At 61.4% G+C, this 21492-nt stretch overlaps 2 protein-coding genes across 4 annotated transcripts in view; one reads left to right on the forward strand and one right to left on the reverse strand.

Annotated features, from left to right (window-relative positions):
- Positions 1-945: 945 nt before the first annotated feature.
- LHFPL4 (LHFPL tetraspan subfamily member 4) lies at positions 946-14192 on the reverse strand. Its single transcript, XM_026093119.2, has 4 exons — positions 13461-14192; positions 3104-3340; positions 2949-2965; positions 946-2372 (listed from the first exon to the last, which is right to left on the reverse strand). Exons 1-4 carry the CDS (start codon positions 13864-13866, stop codon positions 2364-2366), a joined length of 669 nt encoding a protein of 222 aa, XP_025948904.2. The 5' UTR covers positions 13867-14192; the 3' UTR covers positions 946-2363.
- Positions 14193-17536: 3344 nt separating this feature from the next.
- MTMR14 (myotubularin related protein 14) overlaps positions 17537-21492 on the forward strand; it is a 33527-nt gene continuing 29571 nt past the window's right edge. For 2 of the 3 annotated variants that reach the window (XM_064519020.1, XM_064519021.1), the window contains exons 1-2: positions 17537-17746; positions 17817-17962. In XM_064519020.1, coding sequence (XP_064375090.1) covers positions 17624-17746; positions 17817-17962 — 269 coding nt within the window. In that variant the 5' untranslated portion in view covers positions 17537-17623. Of the gene's footprint in view, positions 17747-17816; positions 17963-19476; positions 19569-21492 lie in introns of those variants that run through there. The other variant, XM_026093095.2, reaches the window with a different exon arrangement.

Consider the following 21492-nt stretch of genomic DNA (forward strand, 5'->3'; position numbering starts at 1 on the left):
GTGGTTCCCTGCTCACCAGTCCCTCTGAAGCTGTCCACATGCCCCTTGTGGCAGCTGGGGACGGGAAGCCACCCCAGGCTGGGTCTGGACAAGGTCCCCCTGGGTAACGTGCAGCTCTGCCTAGGCTGCTGCTGTGCCAGCGCCAGCAGGCAGGGAGGTGAACAGACACAGCCCGCCCTGGGCAGCCTGTGGGCAGGATTTGGGACCCGCCTGCCCATCCCTGTCACGGACCAATGCATTTCCCACCAGTCTGACGCCATGCGCTGAAGGCTGGGCCCCATAAGGGCCACCCTCCAGACCCACCCTGCTCCTAGCACTGTCCCCCTGGTTACGTGAGCCGGGTTTCCGCAGCAATCCTGGGAAAGCACCCAGGGCACGTCTGGCTGTACCGCATCCCCTGGGAGATGCTGCAGCAGGCACGGGCTCCCCGGGATGCTGCCCACAGCCTGCCCTGGTAAAGCTTTTCTCCTCCCAAGGAAGCTCCCAGAGATGAGGCTGTCGCAGGCCCCGTGACACGCGGAGCCTTTGCGCCCGTCCCCAGTGGGGAAGTGGAGCCCATCTCTGTGATGCCAGAAGACTCTGGGCCCCTGCTTCAGTGTTTGACCGCTCTCATGGTGAAGTTTTCCTTGATACCTCCTGGGTGTTTCCCCTGTTCCAGACTGTCTGTTGCCTCGTCCCATCCGCGTGCGTTGCTGAGGGGAGTCTGGCTCCATCTTCTCTGCACTGTCCCAGCAACGGCCTCTCCCTTCGCCGCTTCTGCTGAAGGCTGAACGAAGCCACCTCTCAGCCTCTCCTCATCCAGCCCCCACCATCTCACTGGTCTTTGCAGCTGGCACAGCAGCTAATTAACCACCGCTTTGCAAATCACCCTTCCAGCCCCCAGACGAGCCCCCATGGGCACTGCGCCCCGCCTGCCCCAGCCCCTGCCTCAACCACACCACCGGGTCAGAGCTGATCTGGTTTGAATTATATTTTTCAATAAGGTTTTGTGAAACACTGTATCAAACTTTGTACTAAAATACAGATATATTACAGCTACTGTATTCCTTTCTCCACTGATTTTGCTTTGTTTTGTTTTGTTTTCCAGATGGATCAATAATGGCACTCGCGACGGGGCCGGGCCTCCGCCACCAGCCGCACGGGGAGGCCCGGGGCTGCGTCTGCAGCGCGGGAGCGCCCGGAGCGAGGTTGGCCCGGGCGAAGCTCGGCGCCCCGCTTGCAGTTCGGTGCGCGGTTCAGCGTGGCTCCCTTTCCCCCGCCGCCCCTCAGGGCACGACTTACCGCCCGCCGGGCGCCCCGGCCGCAGCGGCTCGCCGGGCTGGGTCATGGCTCCTGCGTAGCCCTTCATTGCCTTTCCCAGCAGCGTTTCCCATCCCGCGCCGCCCGCGTTGGCGCCCGCTTGGGGCAGTGGCTCGTGCCACCATCACCAGCCGCCCAGCCTCCTGCTCCCAGCGGCAGCCTCGTCCCTCTTGGATCGCTCCAGCCCGGCGCCCCTCCGCGAAACCCGCGTGCAGCCCCATCCGCCGCCGCTCCCCGCGGCACCCCACGGGCCCTGGCTCCCCCCGGCTCAGCGTGGCGCCGAGGGCGTTATTGCATTGCGAGGGCTGCTGCTCGGGGCGCCGCGGCGGCCAGCTCGCAGCCTGGCCCGGCACCCGCACGCTGGGGCCCTCGCGGCCGCGCCGCGGCAGCCTGGCTGTCACCAGTGGAGATAAAGCACCGTTCGGGGAGGGAAGGCGATGGCAGCGGCCGGCGCGGGGCTGGGGCTGGCGGGGGCCGTCCCGCCGGGGGTCGGCGCTTTCAGCTGCTCCCGGTCCCCGCGGGCAGCCGGACTGAGCGGTGCGGGGTGCCGGGGCTGCACTGCCCGGGCAGCGGGGAGAGCGGGGAGGGGGCTCGAGTCACTTTACCCTGTTTCGAGAATATGAATTTACACGTAAAAGTACAGGCTGGCCCCGTCCCAGCCGCGGGGCGCCCCGGCCGTGGAGACAGGATCACGGAGCTGTACAAAATGGGCGCGGGGAGGGTGCTGGGGCGGCGGCGGGCGGGAGGCGGCGGCTCTGGAGTCCGGGGGATGTAGAAATCTGTTAAAAACTCTGAGAATGTTTTTTCCTCCAAACGAAACCGCAGTTTGATGCTGTTCGCGGACGAAGCGGGTCGGGGGCGTCCTCCCGGGGCGGCCGGCGGGCGGCAGGGGGTGCGGAGCTGGCGGGACGCAGGGGGTGGCGGTGCCGGCGTGGACGTGGACGCGGTGGCGGGCACCGGCGCGGGGGACCGCGGGGCTGCTGGCAGCCGACGCCGGGTGGGACGGGGAGGGGGCGCCCATGCCGCCGGGTGCGGGGCGAGGGTCCTGCTGCAGCCGCTCGGCCCTATATCCGCTGCGGGGAGAGCGCGGCGGGTCGGGCCCGGCTCGGCGGGGATGGGCACCCCGCTCCTGGCAGGGGCAGTGCCGCCCCGGGCCTGGCTGCACCGATGTGCTGCCAGCACATACACGTGCCTGTCCCGGCCCCACTGCCCCCAGCCCCGTTGACCCCAATCCCACTGACCCCAATCCTGCTGCCCCCACTGTCCCCAATCCCGCTGCCCCTGCTGTCCCTGGCCCCATTGCCCCCAGGCCCACTGACCCCAATCCCACTGCCCCCAGTGCCACTGACCCCAGTCCTGCTGCCCCCAGCCCCATTGCCCCAGCCTTGCTACCCCTGGACCATTGTCCCTGGCCCCACTGCCCCCAGCCCCACTGACCCCAATCCTGCTGCCCCTGGTCCCTTTGCCCCTGGCCCCACTGCCCCCAGCCCTGCTTATCCAAGCCCCACTGGGCCCACAGCCCCCAGCCCTGCTGCCCCCGGCCCCGCAGAGCGCAGGCAGCCGCCCCACGCGGCACCCCCTGGCATGGCATGCGCAGACCAGCCGCACGCTCGGGTAGGGGGAGCAGGACGGCGCCGCTCCGGACTTACCGCAGTGCCGACAAAATCTGAAAAACACAAGGAGAGCGAGAGCATCAGGCAGGGCCGCAGGCCCCGGCCGGCCGCACCGCTCCCACCACCCCGTGCCCAGCCGCGAGGCCGCCGGCGCGGCGGGGGCAGCCCCGAGCCCCGCGGCCGGCCCTCACCTTTGCTCTCTGTCTTGAGCTCCTCGTGCAGCAGGTCGTTCTGCCGGTTGCCGAGGACGAAGGCCAGGAAGGAGAGGATGAGGGCGTTGAGGATGCCGATGATGGCCAGGATGTACGCCCAGCGCACGGAGCAGTCGCCCAGGGAGTATTTCCCCGTCTTCTCCCCGCACATGTCCCGGATGGTCTCGGCGTCCCAGCCGTCGGGGAAGATCATGCAGCCCAGCACCAGGCAGAGAGCTGGGCAGGGAGACGGGGCGTCACACGGGAAGCGGGCAGCCTCGGAGCTGGGCCCCCCGTCCCGCAGAGCTGCTCCCGGGGCTGGGCGGCGTGAGGCCGGAGCGGGGAGCCCATCTCGGCTGCGCGGCTGGCAGCCGTGTCTTGACGGGCTCCTGCTCTGCAGACATTAGGAACGGGGGTGGCAAAAGTACAGTGCTCTGCTGGCGGCACGGGGTGCTCAGGGAGCTGAACGTGAAATTAGGCTGCAAGGGGCCCTCGCTGGGTCCCAAACACGCCCCGGTGGGAGGCCGACACGAGGCCCACAGCCTTAGCAGCCTGCTCCAGCCTGTGTGTGGCCTGGCCTCGTCCCCTGCCGTCCCTGGGGACCTGCCCTCCAGCCGGCCTGGAGCAGGGTAAGACCCCAGGGGCCACCGCGTCCCTGCAGACACCAGCCCCTCGAGAGCATGTCCTTCTCCCATGGGAGAAACTGCCCAGATGAGCACCTGGGGGCAAGCGGCAGCAGGCAGGGTGCCCGCAGCGAAGCGTGGTGCGGTGGCCTCCTGCGCGCTCTTGCTTGAGCCGCTTTGCCGCCGGCCCCCTGCCCGTGTGTGGCCCGGCCCGGCGGTGAGCGCGGGTGCAAGTCGTGCCCCACGGGGCTGCACCCCGGCAGCAGCCACCGCCACGGACTTAACCTTTCCCAAACACCGGCAGCAGCACCCTGACAGAAAGGCGCGAGTCTCTGAAAGGTCAGGAAGCGCCGGAGCCTCCCCGCGCACGTGCCTGAGCCGCGCGTGGCACTGCCACCTCGCTGCCCTTTTCAGCCAGCCCCGTCGCATCGGCTCTGACGGGCTGCAGCCGCCTGCCCCTCCGCTGCTTCCCCTCCCAGCAGCCTTCCTTTTGTCACCGGCCTCAAAATGCGCAAAGGTCTCTCAGACACTTGGGTTTGCATGAAAACCTCTTTTTTTTTTTTTTATTTAAAACTGCCTATTTCTAGACCTTGCAGCTGTGGAAACGGAGAATTATGACTCCTACAAGATCAGCTATAAAAAAGAGGAAAAAAATAACCCAAGTCCTGTCTATTTTTTTTTAATTCTTATGCTGCTGAGGTTCGCGGGGGTCCCTGTGCGCGGGTGCCGCGGAGGGACGCCCACCTCCTCCACGCTATCACACCCCACAGCAGCAATCCCCGCTCCAGGCCCGGGCTGCAATTCCCGCCTGCAGGATTTCCCCAGCTGGGTCACTGGCGAGGGGGAGCGGGGCGAGATGGGTTTGAGGACACGCGGTTTGGTAGTGCCGGGGGCAGGGGCTGCACAGAGGGAGGACTACTCGGCCACGCTCGCAAGGGCGGATTACAGCAGATCACAAGGCGGATGCTAGTGAGGCTGTTAGGGAAAAGCAAATGTCACACGGGGACATGAAAGCATGAGGACACTATGACAGCTAGGTAGTGACACTTCTCTGCAACCGTGGTGAGAAGCAGTGCTGTTTTAGGTGCAGCACTTCCAGAAATCAGGGAGCAGCTGGAGTGGGGTCTAGAGTAAAGCAGGGAGCACGCTCAGAGGTCTGGAAATGAGCATTTAGCCCGTGGTCTGAAACCCCGTGCCGAAAGCCCTCCGCTTGGTTTGCTGCGCTGCCCGCAGGACTTCTGCTTGGGCTGAGGCTTTGGCCCGGGGCTGCCAGCAGCTCCCAACTTGTTTCTGCAACTGTTTCATACTCTTTGGTGCTACCTTGTCAGGGCTCCTTAGAAATGAAATGTGCATCTCAGGGGCTTTTGATACCCTGGCAAAATAAATTAATTGAAGGGAATTCAATTTTATGACTCAGGCTGCAACAATGGAGCAAGGTTTTTGCAAAGCAAAGCGAGGAGGCTCTTGGTGACAGGATCAAATCCCCCTGGCAGAAGGTGCATTTAGCTAATTTGGAGCATCTGAGTAACCGGTGTGTTTGCAGAGCATCGGGGTTATCCCAGTGTGGCATGAGACCAGTGGAGCTGTGCCTGCAGGATTTAAGTCTGACTTCTTTTTAATCACTTAGCTTGTTGTCTAGCTTGAAGTACTGGGCAAAGACTGGCTTTTTATTCTCCTCTCCCACCATGGCTGGAGAGCCAGGGCCTGTTCGGTCCTGAAGTCGGCAAATGCTGCTGATGCTGAAGCCCTCGGCCAGGCGAGATGCTACCCTGCGCCAGGCGGCTCGTCCTGCGGGGCAGCCGCTGCAACCTGCGCTGCCACAGCACAGGCCTTAAAAGCTGCTCCTGGGGAGGGGGGCAATGAGTGCTGCTGGGACTGGGGAGCACCAGAGCTGCACCTGGCTGCACTGATTAGCAGGGATCTGGCATGAGGACCAGGTGAGGCTGGAGCTGCCCAAATTCAGCTGGGGAAAGCAGCAGAGCTGGAGCCCCCAGCGTGCCAGGGCTGCTGAGGAGGGGATGGGGCTGGAGGGGGGAGCCAGGGCAGGTTCGGGCAGCCAGAGCCCTGGCCCTGGTGCACGTTGCGTGTCGCCGTGCCGAGGGAGTCCCTGCCAGGGCAGGCATGGCCCTGTGAGCTGCGCTGAACCCGGCTATAAATAAACGCTGGCTCTAAAACTCAACATCTGCAGCGGAGGAACCACCTCCCGCAACAAACAGCGGCTCCGGGAGTCAGCGCCCTCCTCCTCCTCCTCCTCCTCCTCGCCTCGCTGCAGCGTGTGCGGCTCGCGGCCCCACTGGCAGCCAGCCCCGTCCCCGGGGATGGGCACGTGCTATTTCTGTCTCACGCGGAGTAAGTGGCAGCCGAGCGGAGCAGAAGGGGCTGCAGAGGGGCTCCCGCTGCGCTGGGCTCCTGTCACGCCGGCGTCTGTGCCGCCTGCTCCTACCCAGCTGCCCGGGTCGCTGCGCGGAGGTGGCCGAGGCTGGGCCCCTCGGCGTCGCACACGACGGCTCGTCCCCGTGTCCCCCAGGGCAGCCTGCCCTCCCGCAGGCTCACGGACCTGGCTGCGAATAACCTGAAGGGACGCGGCACCGGCCCGCCCTGGGCACAGGGCTCAGCCCTGCTGACACGCTCGCCCTGACCCCGTGGACGGGGAGCCCCGGGGGACGCGGCGGGCGCTCGCAGCCCAGCCCCAGCTCCGATGCACGGCTCTGACCCCGCTCCCAGCTCCCCAGCAGCTCTGCTGCGCTTTCCCTCGTCCCAGCTCGTTCTCAACCAACCGTGACTTTACTATTTGCCATCTGTCCAACGCACCCTGTCATTGCCAGCCTACTTCAGGTCCCGCAGGAGGAGAAGGCTCCTAACGCCTTGAAATCATCGAGGGAAAGCGAGTCCTGAGCCGCTCTCCCTGCGCCGAGCAGGAATGTGGCCCAGTCCCCGGGGCCTGGGGAGGTCAGGGGGTGGCTGGGCTCCTGCCCCCCCCGGCTGGCTCGTCGCCAGCACAGCCTCTCTGCTAAGAACAGAAATCCCCTGAAAATAAATGGAAATGAAAGGCAGCACGCTCACGACAGCTAACAGGACATGCCATTTCCACAAAAGGGAGCTGCCTTACGGCATTTTGCTCCACAAGCTGTTTCTGAGCCAGAAACTCAGCAGGCTTCAGAATAGGGTTAAGAATTTGTATGAATCAGAACTGACAGTTACTTTATCTAGAACAACAGTGAAGAGCTGTAAGCTCCAGGACACAACCAGCTCCTAAACGCCTGGCTCAGACCCTCGCCGCAGGAACGCGGGCCCATTAAGCCGTCATTATGGGAGGCTTCCGCTGTCTTCAAAGGCTCAGGGCTGGCTGCTGCGAAGCACAAGCTGCTGGATGGATGCAAGCTCTGTGCTGCTTTGGTTGCTCACGTCCCTGATACAAGGCAGGCTGGCAACGAAGGCACAAAGTAGAGTAGCAGAGGAGGGTGAGGGGAAATCCTCAAGAAACTTGTTTGGATAGAAATTGATAATTCAGCAACTGCAAATTTTTCACATGGGTGTCTTTTTTTTGATGCAATGTTGGTAGCTGGAAGCTGATACACTGGCACTAATTCTTCCTTGGGCAGAGAAAGGCTCAAACCCATCTCTTCCTCACTCCCAATAACTGTCCCAGTTATACCCTCTCATTGGTTTGGATCAGGGATATGTCTCATTTTTTCATTAAGGATTTTTATATCCATGAAAACTATTTTCTGAAACCTCCAAACTCTCAGCAGAAGAGCTGGCCCTCCAGCCGGAAAGGTGGACCTGCGCTAACGTGGCTCAGGAGACGCGGCGCTCGCTGCAGCACACGTGAGCGTCCCAGGGCTGAAGCGTTCGCACGGACCAGACCTTGCTGCTCTTCACCCCCGTTACTGCGACCGGGGGCCACCGCGTGCCGACGCCACGCAGAGAACAAGAGCGGGCGCCGGGAAGGGCCGAGCACAGCAAAGGGGTGGCACAGACAGGGCTGAAGGTTGCAGAAATGTGCTGAGGAGGAGGAGGTTCAGCCCAGAGAAGACAAAAGGACGGGCAATGGGGACTAGCTGCCCCCCACATAAAGCAGTTTCTGGGATCATCCTCCACCCCTCAGAGACTGCAACCATCAAGCCAGGCAGCACCGGCCATGCCGAGGAGAAACCAAAGCGGTGCCTCCACAGCAGAGCAGCCATCCCTCTGCAGCAGGGACGTGCAAATGGGAAATTCACTTTGCTCTCCAAAAGCGCTGTGGTTTCCCGAGTGTGTGCTCTGACTACGGGAAACGGAGCCTGCTCCTTTGTGTGCAGATGAGGCACGGAGACAAGGCTGGCAGCAGGAAAGGGGCTTCCTTGCTGCTCTTCTCCATGGACATGTCACAGCCATGCTGTGCAGCTCTGCCGCAGGAGGGATCTCCATCCAGAGGGTGGAAAATGCTGCTTTCACACAGAAGATAAAATTGCTGAGGCCTTGCCTAAGCTCCTGATTCACACTGTGGTGGGTGGGAAGGGCCCATTGGAGAGAGCTAAGCGTAGCTCTGAAGTGGCTCTCCCAAAGGGGAGGAGGACTAAGATGCATAGATATTACCACGTTCTCCATTGGACAAGGTGTCTGGACACTGCGCGATTAATTCCACCGTGTCACCCATAAAGACAAAGGCCAATGCCACGGCCAACGGTCCGACCCTGGGTAAAGGCCCTCTCACATTTTGTGCTCACACCTGCCCTAAGCGGGCGAGAGGGCCTCAGCGCCCCGACTGCTGCGCTGGAGCTGCACGGAGCAGGAGGAACGGGGAAACACCATCACGTGTGGCCAGTAACCTCCCCATGCGAGATGGGCTGTGCGCAGCCAGCCGCCTCTTCGGTCCTTCTAATTGTCGGTGCAAAACCAGACATCTCCTTCTTCTGTGCTCCCAAACTCTCCTGCCTCCCCACCAGACAGTTTGACGGCTGCAGCCAGCCCAGCGACGCGTGTGCTCAGGCCACAGGGCGCTCTGCCTGCGGCGCTGTTTGCGGGTGCTTCCACCAGCCAAAGTGACCAGGCCGATGTCCGACGGGGGAACCGCCGCTGCCGTCTACATTTCCCGCAGAGCCCAGCGAGCTCACGGTTTAGTGTGACACAACTGGAGGGTGGACGAGAGGGCCACCCCTGCAGCCAGTTCCTCTGCAAGTAAGTATTGCGCCGTGGGGCTCTCCGAGGAGCTCCTTTGGCGATGTGGGCGCGGGGGGCGGATACCAGGGTGCCCTCCGTCACGCAGTTGTTGATGGTCTCATGTTAAAGGCACAGCATTTCTGGTTTTGTAACAGAAGGATTTAGCACAATCTCCAGTTTTGTGTTATTGGGATTTTGAACAGGGCAGATGGCTAGGTTTCTATTTGTGATAAAGCAGAGTCTTTTCTCTTAATTAGATCCAGTTTCCTCCTAGGGGGGCAGTGGCTTTTGAGATGGGGCTTTCTGCAAAGGCCTAATTAAGCCCTTCCCTGATGGTCGTCCACTAATTAGACATTGAAGATTTAAACTTTTTTTTTTTTCTCTGAAAAAGATGCTGTCTGTTAGCTCCTCCTTCTCTCCTCCTCCCCCACCTTCCTGGTCTTGACTGTCTCCACACTGAAAAGCCCGTTTGCTCCCTCGCACAGCAGCCCTGTATTCTGCACTTGGCCATCCCATACGGACAAGGGTGGGCGCCCCTCTGCCACACTTCTCTGCCGTTCACCATGTTTGCTTTGCTTTTGCCAGTGAGACAGGGAAGCTCAGGCCTCACTGCTGCTTCTGCCCCACAGTCGCAAGTCCCCCTTCAGCTAAATCCTCACCCGGGCAAGAGCATTGTTTTTCCCTCCTCTGCCTCTCCAAGCCCTGTGCTCTGGCACTGCCCGCCGCCCCCCCCCCCCCCCATGCAGGGGTATCTCCCAAGCCTGACACCACGCTGTCCCCGAGCCTGCGCCGGGCCATATCCCTGCCCTGCGCCATGGCATTCGGCCCACGGTGGCGTCTCTGTGGGTCCTGGCAGCTCCGTCTCCGTCCTACCTCCGCCTGCGGCCGCCCCTGACGCACCCCGAGCAGCTCAGCCCCAGTGAGCCCGACAGCCAGGCCTTCTCGCGAGCGCAGCTGTGAGGAACGCAAGTGTAGTAGCAAGGCGCAAAGTGTGAAGCGAGGCACGTGCCCAGGCAGGGCGGGAGGGACCGTGAGGCCCCGGCTCCAGCTGGGCCCAGCAGCCACTGCGGGGGCTGAGCGGGGCGGGCTGAGGCACTGGGGGGACCTGACGAAGGGGGTGGGCTGAAGGCAGCCTCCCACCAGCTCCAGCTTCTGCCCATCCCAGGCTGCATCTTGCCTTCAGCAGGAGCCCAGAGGCATCTGGGGCATCTGGGCCCACGGCCACGCGTGGGGGCACAGCCATGCTTCAGGCCCCCTTGCTCCCGACCCTCTGGCCCCAGACCCCTGCCCACGTCCCTCTAGGGCACTGCTGCGGTCGCCGCGCAGAGCCCCGGGCCAGGGCAGGGCTGGCCAGGGCAGGGCCCCCAGGAAGAAAGCCCCGATGGTGGCCTGGGACAGCCCCGCGCACGCTGCCCGCCGCCACAAGCTCCCCGCGCAGCGGCAGCACCCGCCAGGCGCTCCAAGCCACTGATTAAGCTGCGGCCAATCAGTGGGATTTGGACTCTGAGCTTGCCTTAAACCAGTAAATCTTTAGGACGGGGAAAATTAAAGATGAAGGAATTTCCCGATAAGCCAAGGCAGCTCCAGGTCTGGTCTGGGTGAGGAGAGGTCAAGCTTTCCATCTCAGCCAAGCTGTCAGGAGGAGCCGGGCCAGCTGCAAGCCCCTAGCACGGCGGGAGAGACCCCACAAGGCTATATCCTGGAGGACTGGGGTCCTTCTCCCAGGAGGTGGGACTGGGGGTCCTTTCACTGGGAATACAGGGCCCTCCTATACAGGGGGCTCTGGGTCTTTGCCCAGAGATGCTCAGGGTGTTTCCAGCACAAGCTCTGGGACTATCCACCCTCACTGGGAACTGGGTGGGGAGTAACGGGATGTCTTGACACCTGTGATAAGACTGGAGAGAGCTGGAAGCACAGGGGCCTTCTACATGCAGTGCAAGGCCCCATTACTGGGGGAGAGCTCAGCATTTTTTTTGGGGGGGGGGGGTGTCTTTCTCCCAAAAGGATGTTGGAAGCTCTGTGAGGAGAGCTTGGAGGGCTAGGCACAAGGGGAGACTTGAGATCCTCAACAATGCCTGCAGCAGGTCCCCTTCTGGGGCAGTTTGGGTTGTATGTGCGGTGTCCCTTTATGAGGGTTCACTTTGGGGGAGTGAATGAAAGGGCTTGTCCCTTTTGAGAAGCCATCAGAGGGAAACGTATGGCGTCTCTTTGGGGAAAGCTACACCTACGTCTCTTTATGGCGAGAGCCGGGAAGGGGTCATGCGCAGGGCCTTTTCATGGTGCTGGAGGGAAGGAGGCTGCGCTCAGCAGCCCTTTAAGTGGAAGCTGGAGGGTCTGTGCACAGGTCCTTTTACAGGGTGGGGGGCTCTATGCATGGGCTCCTGCCAGAGAGCCGAGGGGTTGCCCTGGAGTGAGCACCTCTCGGGGCTGGGCAGATGGGGAGTCTGGGGCCCTCGGTCCCCAATGGCTTGGAGGGAGTCCCCGATCCGGGGTGCCCCAGGAGGCTGGGGTGCTCTGAAGAGGGTCTGTGGTTCTTGAGGTCTCCCAGGGGGTCCTGTGGTTCTCTGCAGCCTGATCCTGCCCTTGATGCCAGTGCTGGTGCCTGTTTCCAGTACTCTGCCGGTGCTAGTGCCTGGCCATGGTGTCCCAGGGAGCTCTGGGGTGACCTGGGGCCCCCAGTGCTGGTGCCTGGCTCAACTTTCTCAGGGAATCCTGGGGTGCCTTGAGGCCAGGCTCCCTCGGTGCCAGTGCCTGTCCCAGGGCCTGGTCACACATGCCCTGTCCCCATGCTTGGACCTGGTGTCCTGGGAAGCCCTGTGTGCCTGGTGCCTATGCCAGTGCCCAGTACTGGGGTCCTGGGAAGCCCTGGGTGCAGTGCCCAGTGTCCCAGGGAGCCCCGGGTACCGATGCCTGTTGCCAGTGCCTGGCCTGGGTGCTGGTGTCCGTGGGAGCACCTGGTACAGGTTTCTGGTGCCTGGTGCCTGGCCCAGGTGCCAGTGTCCGGGGAATTGCCTGGTGTAAGCGTCCGGGAGGAGCCCCCAGTGCTGGTGCCAGTGCCTGGTGTCCAGGAGAGCTCCCAGTGCTGGTGCTGGTTTCTGGTGTCCCAGGGAGCCCCCAGTGCTGGTGCACAGAGTCTGGGGGGGCCCTTGGTGCCAGTGCCTGGTGTCTGAGGAGCCCCTGGTGCTCAGGGAGCTCCTGGGCCAGTGCCTGGTACCGGTGCTCGAGAACCCCCCAGTGCTGGTGCCAGTGTCTGCTGGAGGCCCTGGTGCCAGTGCCCAGTCCTGGTGCCTGGGGAGCCCCTGGTGCCAGTATCCAAGGGAGCACCTGGTGCTGGTGTCTGGGAAGGCCCCTGGTGCTGGTGCCTGGGGATCCTCCAGTGCCAGATCCTGGGGAGTCCCTGGTGCCAGTGCCCACTGCCGGCGCTTGGGAGCCCCTGGTGCTGGTGCCGATGCCAGGGGAGCCCCTGGTGCCGGTGCCTGGGAACCTCCCAGTGCTGGTGCCCAGCAGATCCTGATGCTGGTACCCAAAGCTGGTGTCTGAGGAGCTCCCAGTGCCCAGGGAGGCCCTGGTGCCAGAGCCAATGCCTGGGGAGCCCCAGTGGTGGAGCTGGTGCCAGTGCCTGAGGAGCCCTGGTGCTGGTGGCTGGGAGCCCTGGTGCTGGTGCCCGGGGAGCACCGGAGCTGGAGCCCAGGAATCCTGGTGCCTGGGGATCCCTGGGGCTGGTGCTGGAGCCAGTGCCAGAGGCCCTGGGGCTGGTGCCCAGTGCCCTCAGAGCCCTTGGTGCTGGTGCCCAGTGCCAGTGCCTGGGATCCCAGTGCTGGTGCCTGCATAGGCCCGGTGCTGGTGTCTGGGAGTCCTGGTGCCCAGGAGCCCTGGTGCTTGGGTAGCCCTGGGGCTGGTGCCTGAGATCCCTGGTGCTTGTTCCTGGGACTCCCAGTGCCCAAAGCCCGGGATGCCCAGTGCCCAGGATGCCTGGTGCTGGTGGCAGTGCCTGGGATCTCTGGTGCTGGTGCCCAGGAGCCCCGGTGCTCGGGATGCCTGGTGCCGGAGCCTTGCTGCCAGAGCCCAGGATGCCCAATGCCGGTGCCAGAGCCCTGATGCCTGGGATGGCCAGTGCCGATGCCTAGTGCCGGATGCCTGGTGCCAGTGCCCAGGATGCCCGGTGCTGGATGCCTGGTGCTGGAGTCTGGAATGCCCGGTGCTGGATGCCCGGGGTGCCCAGTGCCAGATGCCTGGGATGCCTGGCACCCAGGATGCCTGGCACCAGATGCCCGGTGCTGGAGCCTGGGATGCCTGGTGCCGGTGCCCAGTGCCGGATGCCCGGTGCTGGAGCCCGGGATGCCCGGTGCCCGGGATGCCTGGTGCCGGAGCCCCGGTGCCTGGGATGCCCATTGCCTGGGATGCCTGGTGCCGGTGCCCGGTGCCAGAGCCCGGTGCCAGAGACTGGGACACCCAGAGCCGGTGCCCGGTGCTGGATGCCCAGGATGCCTGGTGCCGGATGCCCGGTGCAGGTGCCCGGTGCCAGAGCCTGGGACACCCGGTGCCGGAGCCCGGTGCCGGTGCCGGAGGGCGCGGGGGCGGCGCGGCCGTACCTGCGAGCAGCTGCATCCAGGCGCAGATCTTGTAGACGGTGGCGGTGTTGCAGAAGAAGAAGAGCGCGAAGCAGGTGATGCAGCCCAGGATCAGCACCATGGAGAGCAGCACGAAGAAGGCGGCGGCCTGGAAGGCGCCCGAGGGGATGGTGCTGAAGTCGGTGAAGGAGCCGCGGCACGAGAGCTCGCGGCCCGCCAGCCCGCTGCCCACGCAGTAGTGGAAGAGCCCGAAGTAGCCGGGCTTGGGCGTGTTGACGCTGTCGCCCACCCAGTAGGGCTGGATGAAGACCACCACGTTGATGATGGCGAAGCAGATGGTGAAGATGGCCCAGAGCACGCCGATGGCGCGCGAGTTCCGCATGTAGTTGTCATGGTAGAGCTTGGAGGCCTCCTGCGAGGGCAGCATCCTGCCGGCCGGGGGGCCGCGCCGGCGGGGCGCCCGCCGGGGGGGCCGCGGCCTAGGCGCGCCCGCGGGCTCCCGGCCCCTGCGCCACCCGCGCCGCCATCTTGGCTGCCGCCTCTGCGCCCCGCGCGCCGCCGCCGCCGCTGCCGCGCGCGCCCCCCGCCACTGCGGAGCGCGGCGGAGCGCGGCGGAGCGCCGCGCGCTCGGGAGCGGGCTCGGCGGCGCTCGGCTCGCTCCGGGGCGGCTCGGCAGCGCTCGGGAGCGGGCTCGGCCGCGCTCGGCTCGCTCCGGGACGGCTCGGCAGCGCTCGGCTCGGGCTCGGCCGCGCTCGGCTCGCTCCGGGACGGCTCGGCAGCGCTCGGCTCGGGTTCGACAGCGCTCGGCTAGCTCCGGGGAGGCTCGGCGGCGCTCGTCTCGGGCTCGGCGGTGCTCGGCTAGCTCCGGAACGGCTCGGCAGCGCTCGGCTCGGGCTCGGCAGCGCTCGGCTCGCTGCCCGAAGCCTCGGCAAGGTTCGGCTCCAGTTCGGCAGCGTTCGGCCCGCTGCCCCGGCGGCTCGGGAAGCTTCGGCAAGGCTCGGAGCTGCTCGGAGCGTCCCGGCGCTCCGGAGCGGGTGGCTGAGGTCGGGCTCGGCTCGGAGCGCCTCGGCAAGGCTCGGAGCAGCTCGGCGGGGCTCCCCCCGCTCCTCCTCCCGCCGCTAGCCCCAGCCCCGGGGGCGGCGCGGCGGGCGGCGGCAGGAGGCCCCCGAGTCGGCAGGCCGGCGTGGGCCGGGGCCCGGGGCCGTAGCTCCGCTGCCCCGTCGGGTCCGGGCCCGGCCCGAGGGGGCGGGCAGGGGCCCGGGGTTGCCAGCGTGCCTGGCGGCGGGGTCTCCCCGGGGCCCTCGCTCTGCCCCGCTGCCCCCCGCCGCCCGGGCCCGCCGCAGGGCGGCCCTCCGCTGCCCCGGGGAGGCCTGGAGCGCGCCCCGGGGGAGCGTCCTGGCACCCTCTCTGCCTGGCCCTGCAGCTTCAACCCCTCCTGCATCTTCCTCCCTAGAAGAGGGCCAAAAGTAAAGCGTGCAGCAAGCGGGATCCCCTGCTTGGAGGCGGCCCGTGGTCCGTCTCCGCTGCACGGAGGAGAGCAGGCATCGTCCCCGCTGTGCAGCAATATTTTCATTTTATTTCCGTGCGGGACGTGTGGTGCGGTAATGCCATCAGCAGCTAAGCCTGCTGGCTGCGGCGACACAGTGCCCGGCTGCCCCGCAGCAGCTGGCCGCCTCCGCCGGCCCACAGCTGCCCAGAGCGTTTCCTGCGCCCGCAGCGCGCTCCTGCTGCCAGGGCTGCGGTGCGGTGCTTGGGCCGCTGCTGCGCTCCTGCCGAGCGGTGCATGACACCCACCTGGCTTTGCGCAGTGCCAAACTCCCCCGGCGTGGAAGGGAGCAGGTGGCCCCTGCTCACGCTCCCTGTGCCGGAGAACAGCAACGGTGCCTGCTTAATCACAGCAGACACATCTGTGCGTGTCTGACGGGACTCGGCCCGCAGCGAGCTCCCCCAGCCCTTGCACAACCTGGGGAGAGCTGCAGGCTGGCGCAGGAGCCTGCCCGTGCCAGGGGCAAATCTTCCCGACCAGTTTGGTAGTTGGAGCAAGGTGTCACCAACGTGCGCTGTACTGGTAGCAGCAGGGGCCCAATCCAGTGTGTCCTGACGTAGCAGGGGCCTGGGTACACGAGCGTGCAAGGTCAGGGCTGGCAAGCTGTTGGCCTGAGCAGTGGGTTCATGAGCCCTGCTGAGAGGGAGCTGCTCGCTGGCCGGAGGCAGCGCTTTGCCTGTTAAGGGAACCCTGCAAGATCCTCCCCCCACCCCTGCGTCTTCCTGCTGGCGCCAAAATACCAGCAGAGGCCAGACAGTCTTGGGCTATTTTTTAATCCAATTAAAATGCATGGTATTTAGCTGCAGCTATTGTTGTATGGAGCTTTTGTGAAATGCTCCAGAGGCTTCACTGGCTTCCAGGTCTCTTCAAGGTTTGTAGCTGATTTGCAAATCAGACATTTGCAGATTAAAAAAAAATCTGGATTCCCCTGTAAGAGAAGAGGAGCTGTTTGCCATGTGCCTTGGGCAGAGGTAACCAGTGGTTTCTATTAACCCCCGTCTGCTGCAAAGAGTATTTGCTGGCTCTGTGCCTACGTGAAGGTGTTGGCACTGTCCTTGCTACCATCCAGGATGTGTGAGCTACTGCTCTCAAGTGTGCAGTGAGTGCTGTAAAACCTTTGCTAATACGCACCTTGGAGGTGTCGCCATGCCTGGTTTTGTGTTTGCAGTCACACATTGAGACAGGCTTCTTTAATACACACCTCCCTTTCTGAAGTCTTGATTAAGAGCAGCATCCTGCACCCTTTGGGCATTTCTGCACAGTGCCATGTCAGATCGCTGCTTTGGGCAATGAGGTTAAGCACAAGTGTCCGTTCCACTCGCCACCAGCCATGGATGTTCCCCTCCCGCAGCTGCTGTGACAGCTCCAGTTCACTGCTCTCTGCCGGCATCTGCCCATACTGACTTCTCTCCCTGGAGTACTCCTTCTGCAGCGCTTTTCATGTTTTCATTTTTTTGTTTAGCTTTAACCCAGCAACTGTTTCTCTTTGCAGAACTATTTATAGCCTGCCAAAGTTTTTCCACAGACTTAAACATGATTTACGCAAAGCTTTAATGCCCTCCGTATCGTTACAGCTTGCTGCATTTTGCAGCTCCAGTGTTGGTGGGAGCAGCCTCTCTCTGGGGGTGTGTGTGCGCTTTGGCAGTGCCCAGGCCCGTGCTGGCAGTGCAGCATTGGCGCCAGACTGTGCTCCTCTTGCTGGATGGCGTGAAGCTTCTGGGCATTTCTGCAGCAGGCCGCTTTCCAGGCCATGTTTTGGACTGTTGCTCAGGCAGTGTCACGGTGCTCCTCACCCGCTGGAGGCTCCAGCCTGGGCCAAAAGCCTTTTATTGCCTGGCAAATTGGAATCGCTTTGTCATGGATCTCCCAGGGATCTTTATGGGGCTTGCTTTAAATTGCAGTTGCTTGTTTGCTTATGCCCTCAGCACCACAAGATTATCTCCTCTTTGCCAGATCAGTCACAAACTCCTTCAGGCTCCTTATTGTGCTTGCTCAGATTAAAACCTTCTCTCTCATGTTTCACTTTTAAGCAAAACAGACTCCCCCGCTGGCCCTGCAGCAGTTTCGCAGTTTGCTTCCCTTCACTAGGTTAAACGAAAAGTCATCATTCGCCTTGTGTGCGAGGCCTTGCTGTCGTTAGAACTACTTTCTGGATCGCTTCCTTTCACTTTGGCTTTATTACTGTAGATAGAGGGAGGCTCTGGCTAAACCTGCAGCAGCTCCGTGTTTCCAGCCCGTTTCTGCTCCGGCTGCGATTTTACCGGCCCCCGTTTTTCCACTCGGGTTCCGTTTGTCCCGTTTCCCGTGATTCACAGGAAGCACTCTGGCACCTAAACATCTCTCTATTCACGCGCAGACCCGGACAGGCCTCGCCCGCGCCCGCGCCCCGCCGAGGCTGCCGAGCCGCCGGCCCCCCGCTCGCCGCCCCCAGTCCCCGCCGCCGCGCCGTGCAGCGCCGTGACGGCGGAGCGCAGCGCCTCGCGATGGCGTCACAGGGCGCCCGGAAGGGGCGGACCCTCGGGGCTGGCGGGCGGCAGGCGATTGGCGGGACGCGCAGGGCGGGCGCGTGCGACAGCGGGCGGCGCCGGAAGCGGCGGAGAGGCGGCGCCATGGGCCGGCGGCGCTGAGCGGCGCGGCGATGGCGGCGGCCCGCGGCTGCCCCCCGGCGGGCTGCGGGGACCGGGCGCTGGCCGAGCTGCTGCTGGAGTTCTCCCGCGCGCAGTACCGCGCCAAGGACGGCGGCGGCGGCGGCGCCGCCAAGGTGAGGGCCGGGGGCCGGGGGGCCGGGCCGGCGCCGCGGCGGCGGGCGCTGACGCCGTGGCCTCGCGCAGGTGGAGCGGATCGAGCGGCGCTGCCTGGAGCTCTTCGGCCGCGACTACCGGTACAGCGTGATCCCCAACGCGCACGGCGAGGTCTGCGCCCACTACCCGCGCCACATCGTCCTCCTGGAGCGCGATGCCGGCGCCGCCCGCGACCCGTAAGGCACCCGGGCCCGCCCCGCCCCGGGCCCTCCCCACCCTGCCCTGTGCCGCCCCGGGCCCGCCGCGCCGCTCCGCGCTCTGCGCCGGCAGCTTTGTGCCCCCGCGGCAGTCCCCGCCGCCTTGGGGCTCCTGGGAGGTCTTGTTTCATCCGGGTGCGTCACCCGCCGATCTCGGCACTGCGCGCTCCGGGGCGTCCCCCCCCCGTGCAGGTCGCTCCGCTGCCCTCCCGCCTTGGGATTCCTCCTGGCTCTTGACTGCCAAAGTCTCCTGAGCTTCCTTGTATACCGGCTCCTGAGCTAAAACCTGTAACTCGGGGAGCAGGAAGGAAGCGGGGTGCTGCAGCGCAGCTCTGGCTCTGCTAGGTGCTGTGCTTGCATAGCTGCAAGTGCAGTGTTGATGGTTAATGACCACTGTGCTTCAGCTTTCCCAGAGGCACAAGGAGCGTGTGGCGGGGCGCTGGGCTGTGGGGTATCTCACTGTCTTCGCAAGGTGCCTGTGGTTGTGTTAGAGGGCCTGTGATAAGGGAAAGTTTGGTCTGGGAAGTATCTCACGGTGCTCCAGTCTGCCTTGTGCCCGGAGTAGGGACAGAACAGGCCAAGGCAATCTGAGCAGAAGTAATCTGCTCCCACTGTGGTGTGTGGATCAGAAGGTGTTCAGGCTTAGTGACTTAACGGGAAGTGCTTGCTTGCCATTTAGCGGATGTCAATGCATTTCCGGACTTCGACCCACGTGCTCAGAACCTCAGTGGTCTCACTTCCAGCTGGGTTTCATCTGCTCTCTATGGCTGTAACAACAGCCTTTTATTTTCTCTCTTCCAACAAAGCCTAATGCAATTCTCCAAACTTAACTGTGATCATAACAAGTAACGTACGCCAGGGTATGGTAGTTACTGTATTCCCGTCCTGGTGGTGGCATGTCTCCAGCTGCCTTGCCTGATGGTGAGCCGTCCATTGTCATGCTGAACGCATGTCATCCAGATGCTGTAGAAGAAGGGGGTCTTTGGACAAAAATGACAACTGATGGACAGGTGGGAGAAATTCTGCTTAAAGATTAGAAAAGATTGAACTCTTTAGAAAGGAGAGAAACTGAAGTCTGAAGCTGTAAATATAACTGAGAGTATCTTTAGGGAAGGAAGAGCACGTGCTTCTGTTTTTCCTGTCCTTGCAAGAGCAAAGGGTACTTTATTTTTCCGATGGGTAGTGTATTCAAAACAAGTATAGTTACATTCGGTGTCCCGTTTTCTTCTGATACTTTTGAAGCTGGCAATGGAAATAAACATTTTAAATACTGATTCTTTCAAGTCTTGATTTGCTGTCCTAGAGAGTCATGGAAACATGCTCTCCTTCATTCTCCCCTCCTCCCCATTTTCTGAGCAATAATCTCTGTAAAAGCTGCTAAATCACTTTTACATGAATCCGGTTTTTAGTTGCAGCATGGTACTCTATGGAATAATTGTGAAATACAAGCAAATCTTAACAATATAGAGAACATTGCACTTCTTGTGTTACAGAACGCAAGAACCTCTTCCAGTGAATGGGACACTCCCTCTAGGACCTAATGTCTTTGGCTGCCTTTCATCTTTGTAATGTTCTTATTCAGCTGGTAAGATCTCCTTGAAGTGTGCAAGACGCTTCACACCTCTGAGAATACCAAACAAACATTTTTTTTGGAAGCAGTTCTAGCTTATGCTAACTCTGCCCTGCCCCGTCAGTTCTGCTGGTACAGCTGTTTCTGGAGCTGTGTGGGGAACTAGCAGAGAAGGGTTATTTTTAACCCAGATGAGTCTCCTGGTCCCATTCGTTCTGTGGCTGTGCGGCTGGGGGAAGAACAGATGTTGCTTAAGGGTTCATCAAACTTTGCTAACAGTACTCTGAAACCCAGGCAGGCCCATGAGGCAATGAAAGTGTGGGAAGAGGTTGGTGTGTGTTTTTGGCTAACAGCCAGGGCAGCGTGTGCCCTGTTGTTAGGCGCTGCTTGTGATGAGCCGCAGAAAGCAGCGGAGGGCATCTGGCAGCCAGGAGCCCCTTCCATGTGAAAATAGCTCAGAAGACTAATGTCCCCATAAAAAGAGTGAGCAGAAGCTGCAGGGAATGGAAAAGGAGGGATGCGCTCAATTCTTTACTTGCTGTCTTAGAGTTACTGTCACAGCACTTAATAATAATGCCTACATCCCAGGCATAGGCCGTGTCTTTGGTTTCTCTTGCTGATTCTGTTACGTGTCTGTTCTGCAAATATAATATACATATAATTAGAGTTGCACATAATAATCTGAAAATGTATATAGGATATGAGAGGAACACTTAAGTTCTAGTGCTATTATGGCTAACCAAAGAGAAGCCTCTCTGCTTCAAGCCTATGTAAAATTTACAGTTGGCAAAATGATTGCTCCTGCAGGAAATGTTTCCCTCACATTTGAAAAGAGAAATTCAGGTTTGGGGAGGGGGGTGGTGCCACAGAGAAAGTTTGTCCAGTGATACCTTCTGGAAAACAAACTTCTGAAAAACAAAAACACCTGAAAATTCAATAAGTAAGACTTAAGATATATGTCATTCCTTCTTCCTCTTTCTCTCCCCTGCCCCAAGCAGTCATAATGAGGTTCTGTCATACCGCTTTTGAAGTGTACTCTCATTTGTGAAACTTTTTTCAGTGGAATTTACTCCTGCCTATGCTACATTTAAACACTTGTCCCTGTGAGAGCACTGCGCCTGTTCTTCAGAGCAGTTCTTTCCCCTCACTACAGTAGTCTATCTACAGCTCTATTCATGTGTCATTGAAAATTCGAATCATGTTCATCTCTAGATTTACTAATGACGATTCTTAGGGCAAGGGGGTCCGAGAGTCCTGTTTGCAGTGCAGCCGTGAAGGGGAGCTGAGTGGGTCTCTGGGGTGTGTGTGCACGTTTTCTGCTCAGGAGAGGGTTCATCCTCTGCCACCCCACTGGGGTGCTGGACTCCCATCTCACCCCCTGCAGCAGTCCTACCAAGCTGATCCGATTCATTCCTCCGTACCGATTCACTCCTTCGTTCGTGCCTCTCCTAGGAATGCAGTTAGGGTGCTAGAGGTGAAACCTGTTGGCTAGTCTCTGCTCCCAGGGGAGGTGCTTGTCATATTATTTCTGATCTTCCAGGGGGTTGAGTTTCGCTCTATCCCATTTTCTGCATGTAGAAGCAGTGCCACAGAGGTATTCTAGTAACACTGTATTTAAGTTTTTACCATCTTCCCCCCTGCTCTGCAAATATTTTCCATCATAAAGGAAACAGTAGAGACAGCTGGTGCAAAGTGCAAGATGTGTCTCTTAATCTTGCACATTCATCTAAAAACAACTCCAAAACCAAGTCTGTGCATCAGAATCTCCCAAAGGTTTAAAATAGTTTGGTATTAGGTGTAACATATGAAGCAGACTCTTCTGGAGCTGCTCACAGGCTGTTCCTGAGGTGTGTGTTAGTCAGATGCTCTCTGAGGAGGGTGTGCTAGGAGAGAAACAGATTGCTGAGCAGAGCTTCTGGCTCTGTTTGCTGCGACAATG

Source organism: Dromaius novaehollandiae, chromosome 12 (genome assembly GCF_036370855.1).
Source record: "Dromaius novaehollandiae isolate bDroNov1 chromosome 12, bDroNov1.hap1, whole genome shotgun sequence".
NCBI lineage: Eukaryota > Metazoa > Chordata > Aves > Casuariiformes > Dromaiidae > Dromaius > Dromaius novaehollandiae.

Bases quoted from the DNA above. Each gene is read 5' to 3' on its own strand.
- LHFPL4 (XM_026093119.2), bottom strand. From the start codon at position 13,866: ATGCTGCCCTCGCAGGAGGCCTCCAAGCTCTACCATGACAACTACATG. The intron at 3,341-13,460 runs GTACGGCCGCGC...CTCCCTGCCCAG, and splicing joins CTGGATGCAGCTGCTCGCAG to CTCTCTGCCTGGTGCTGGGC.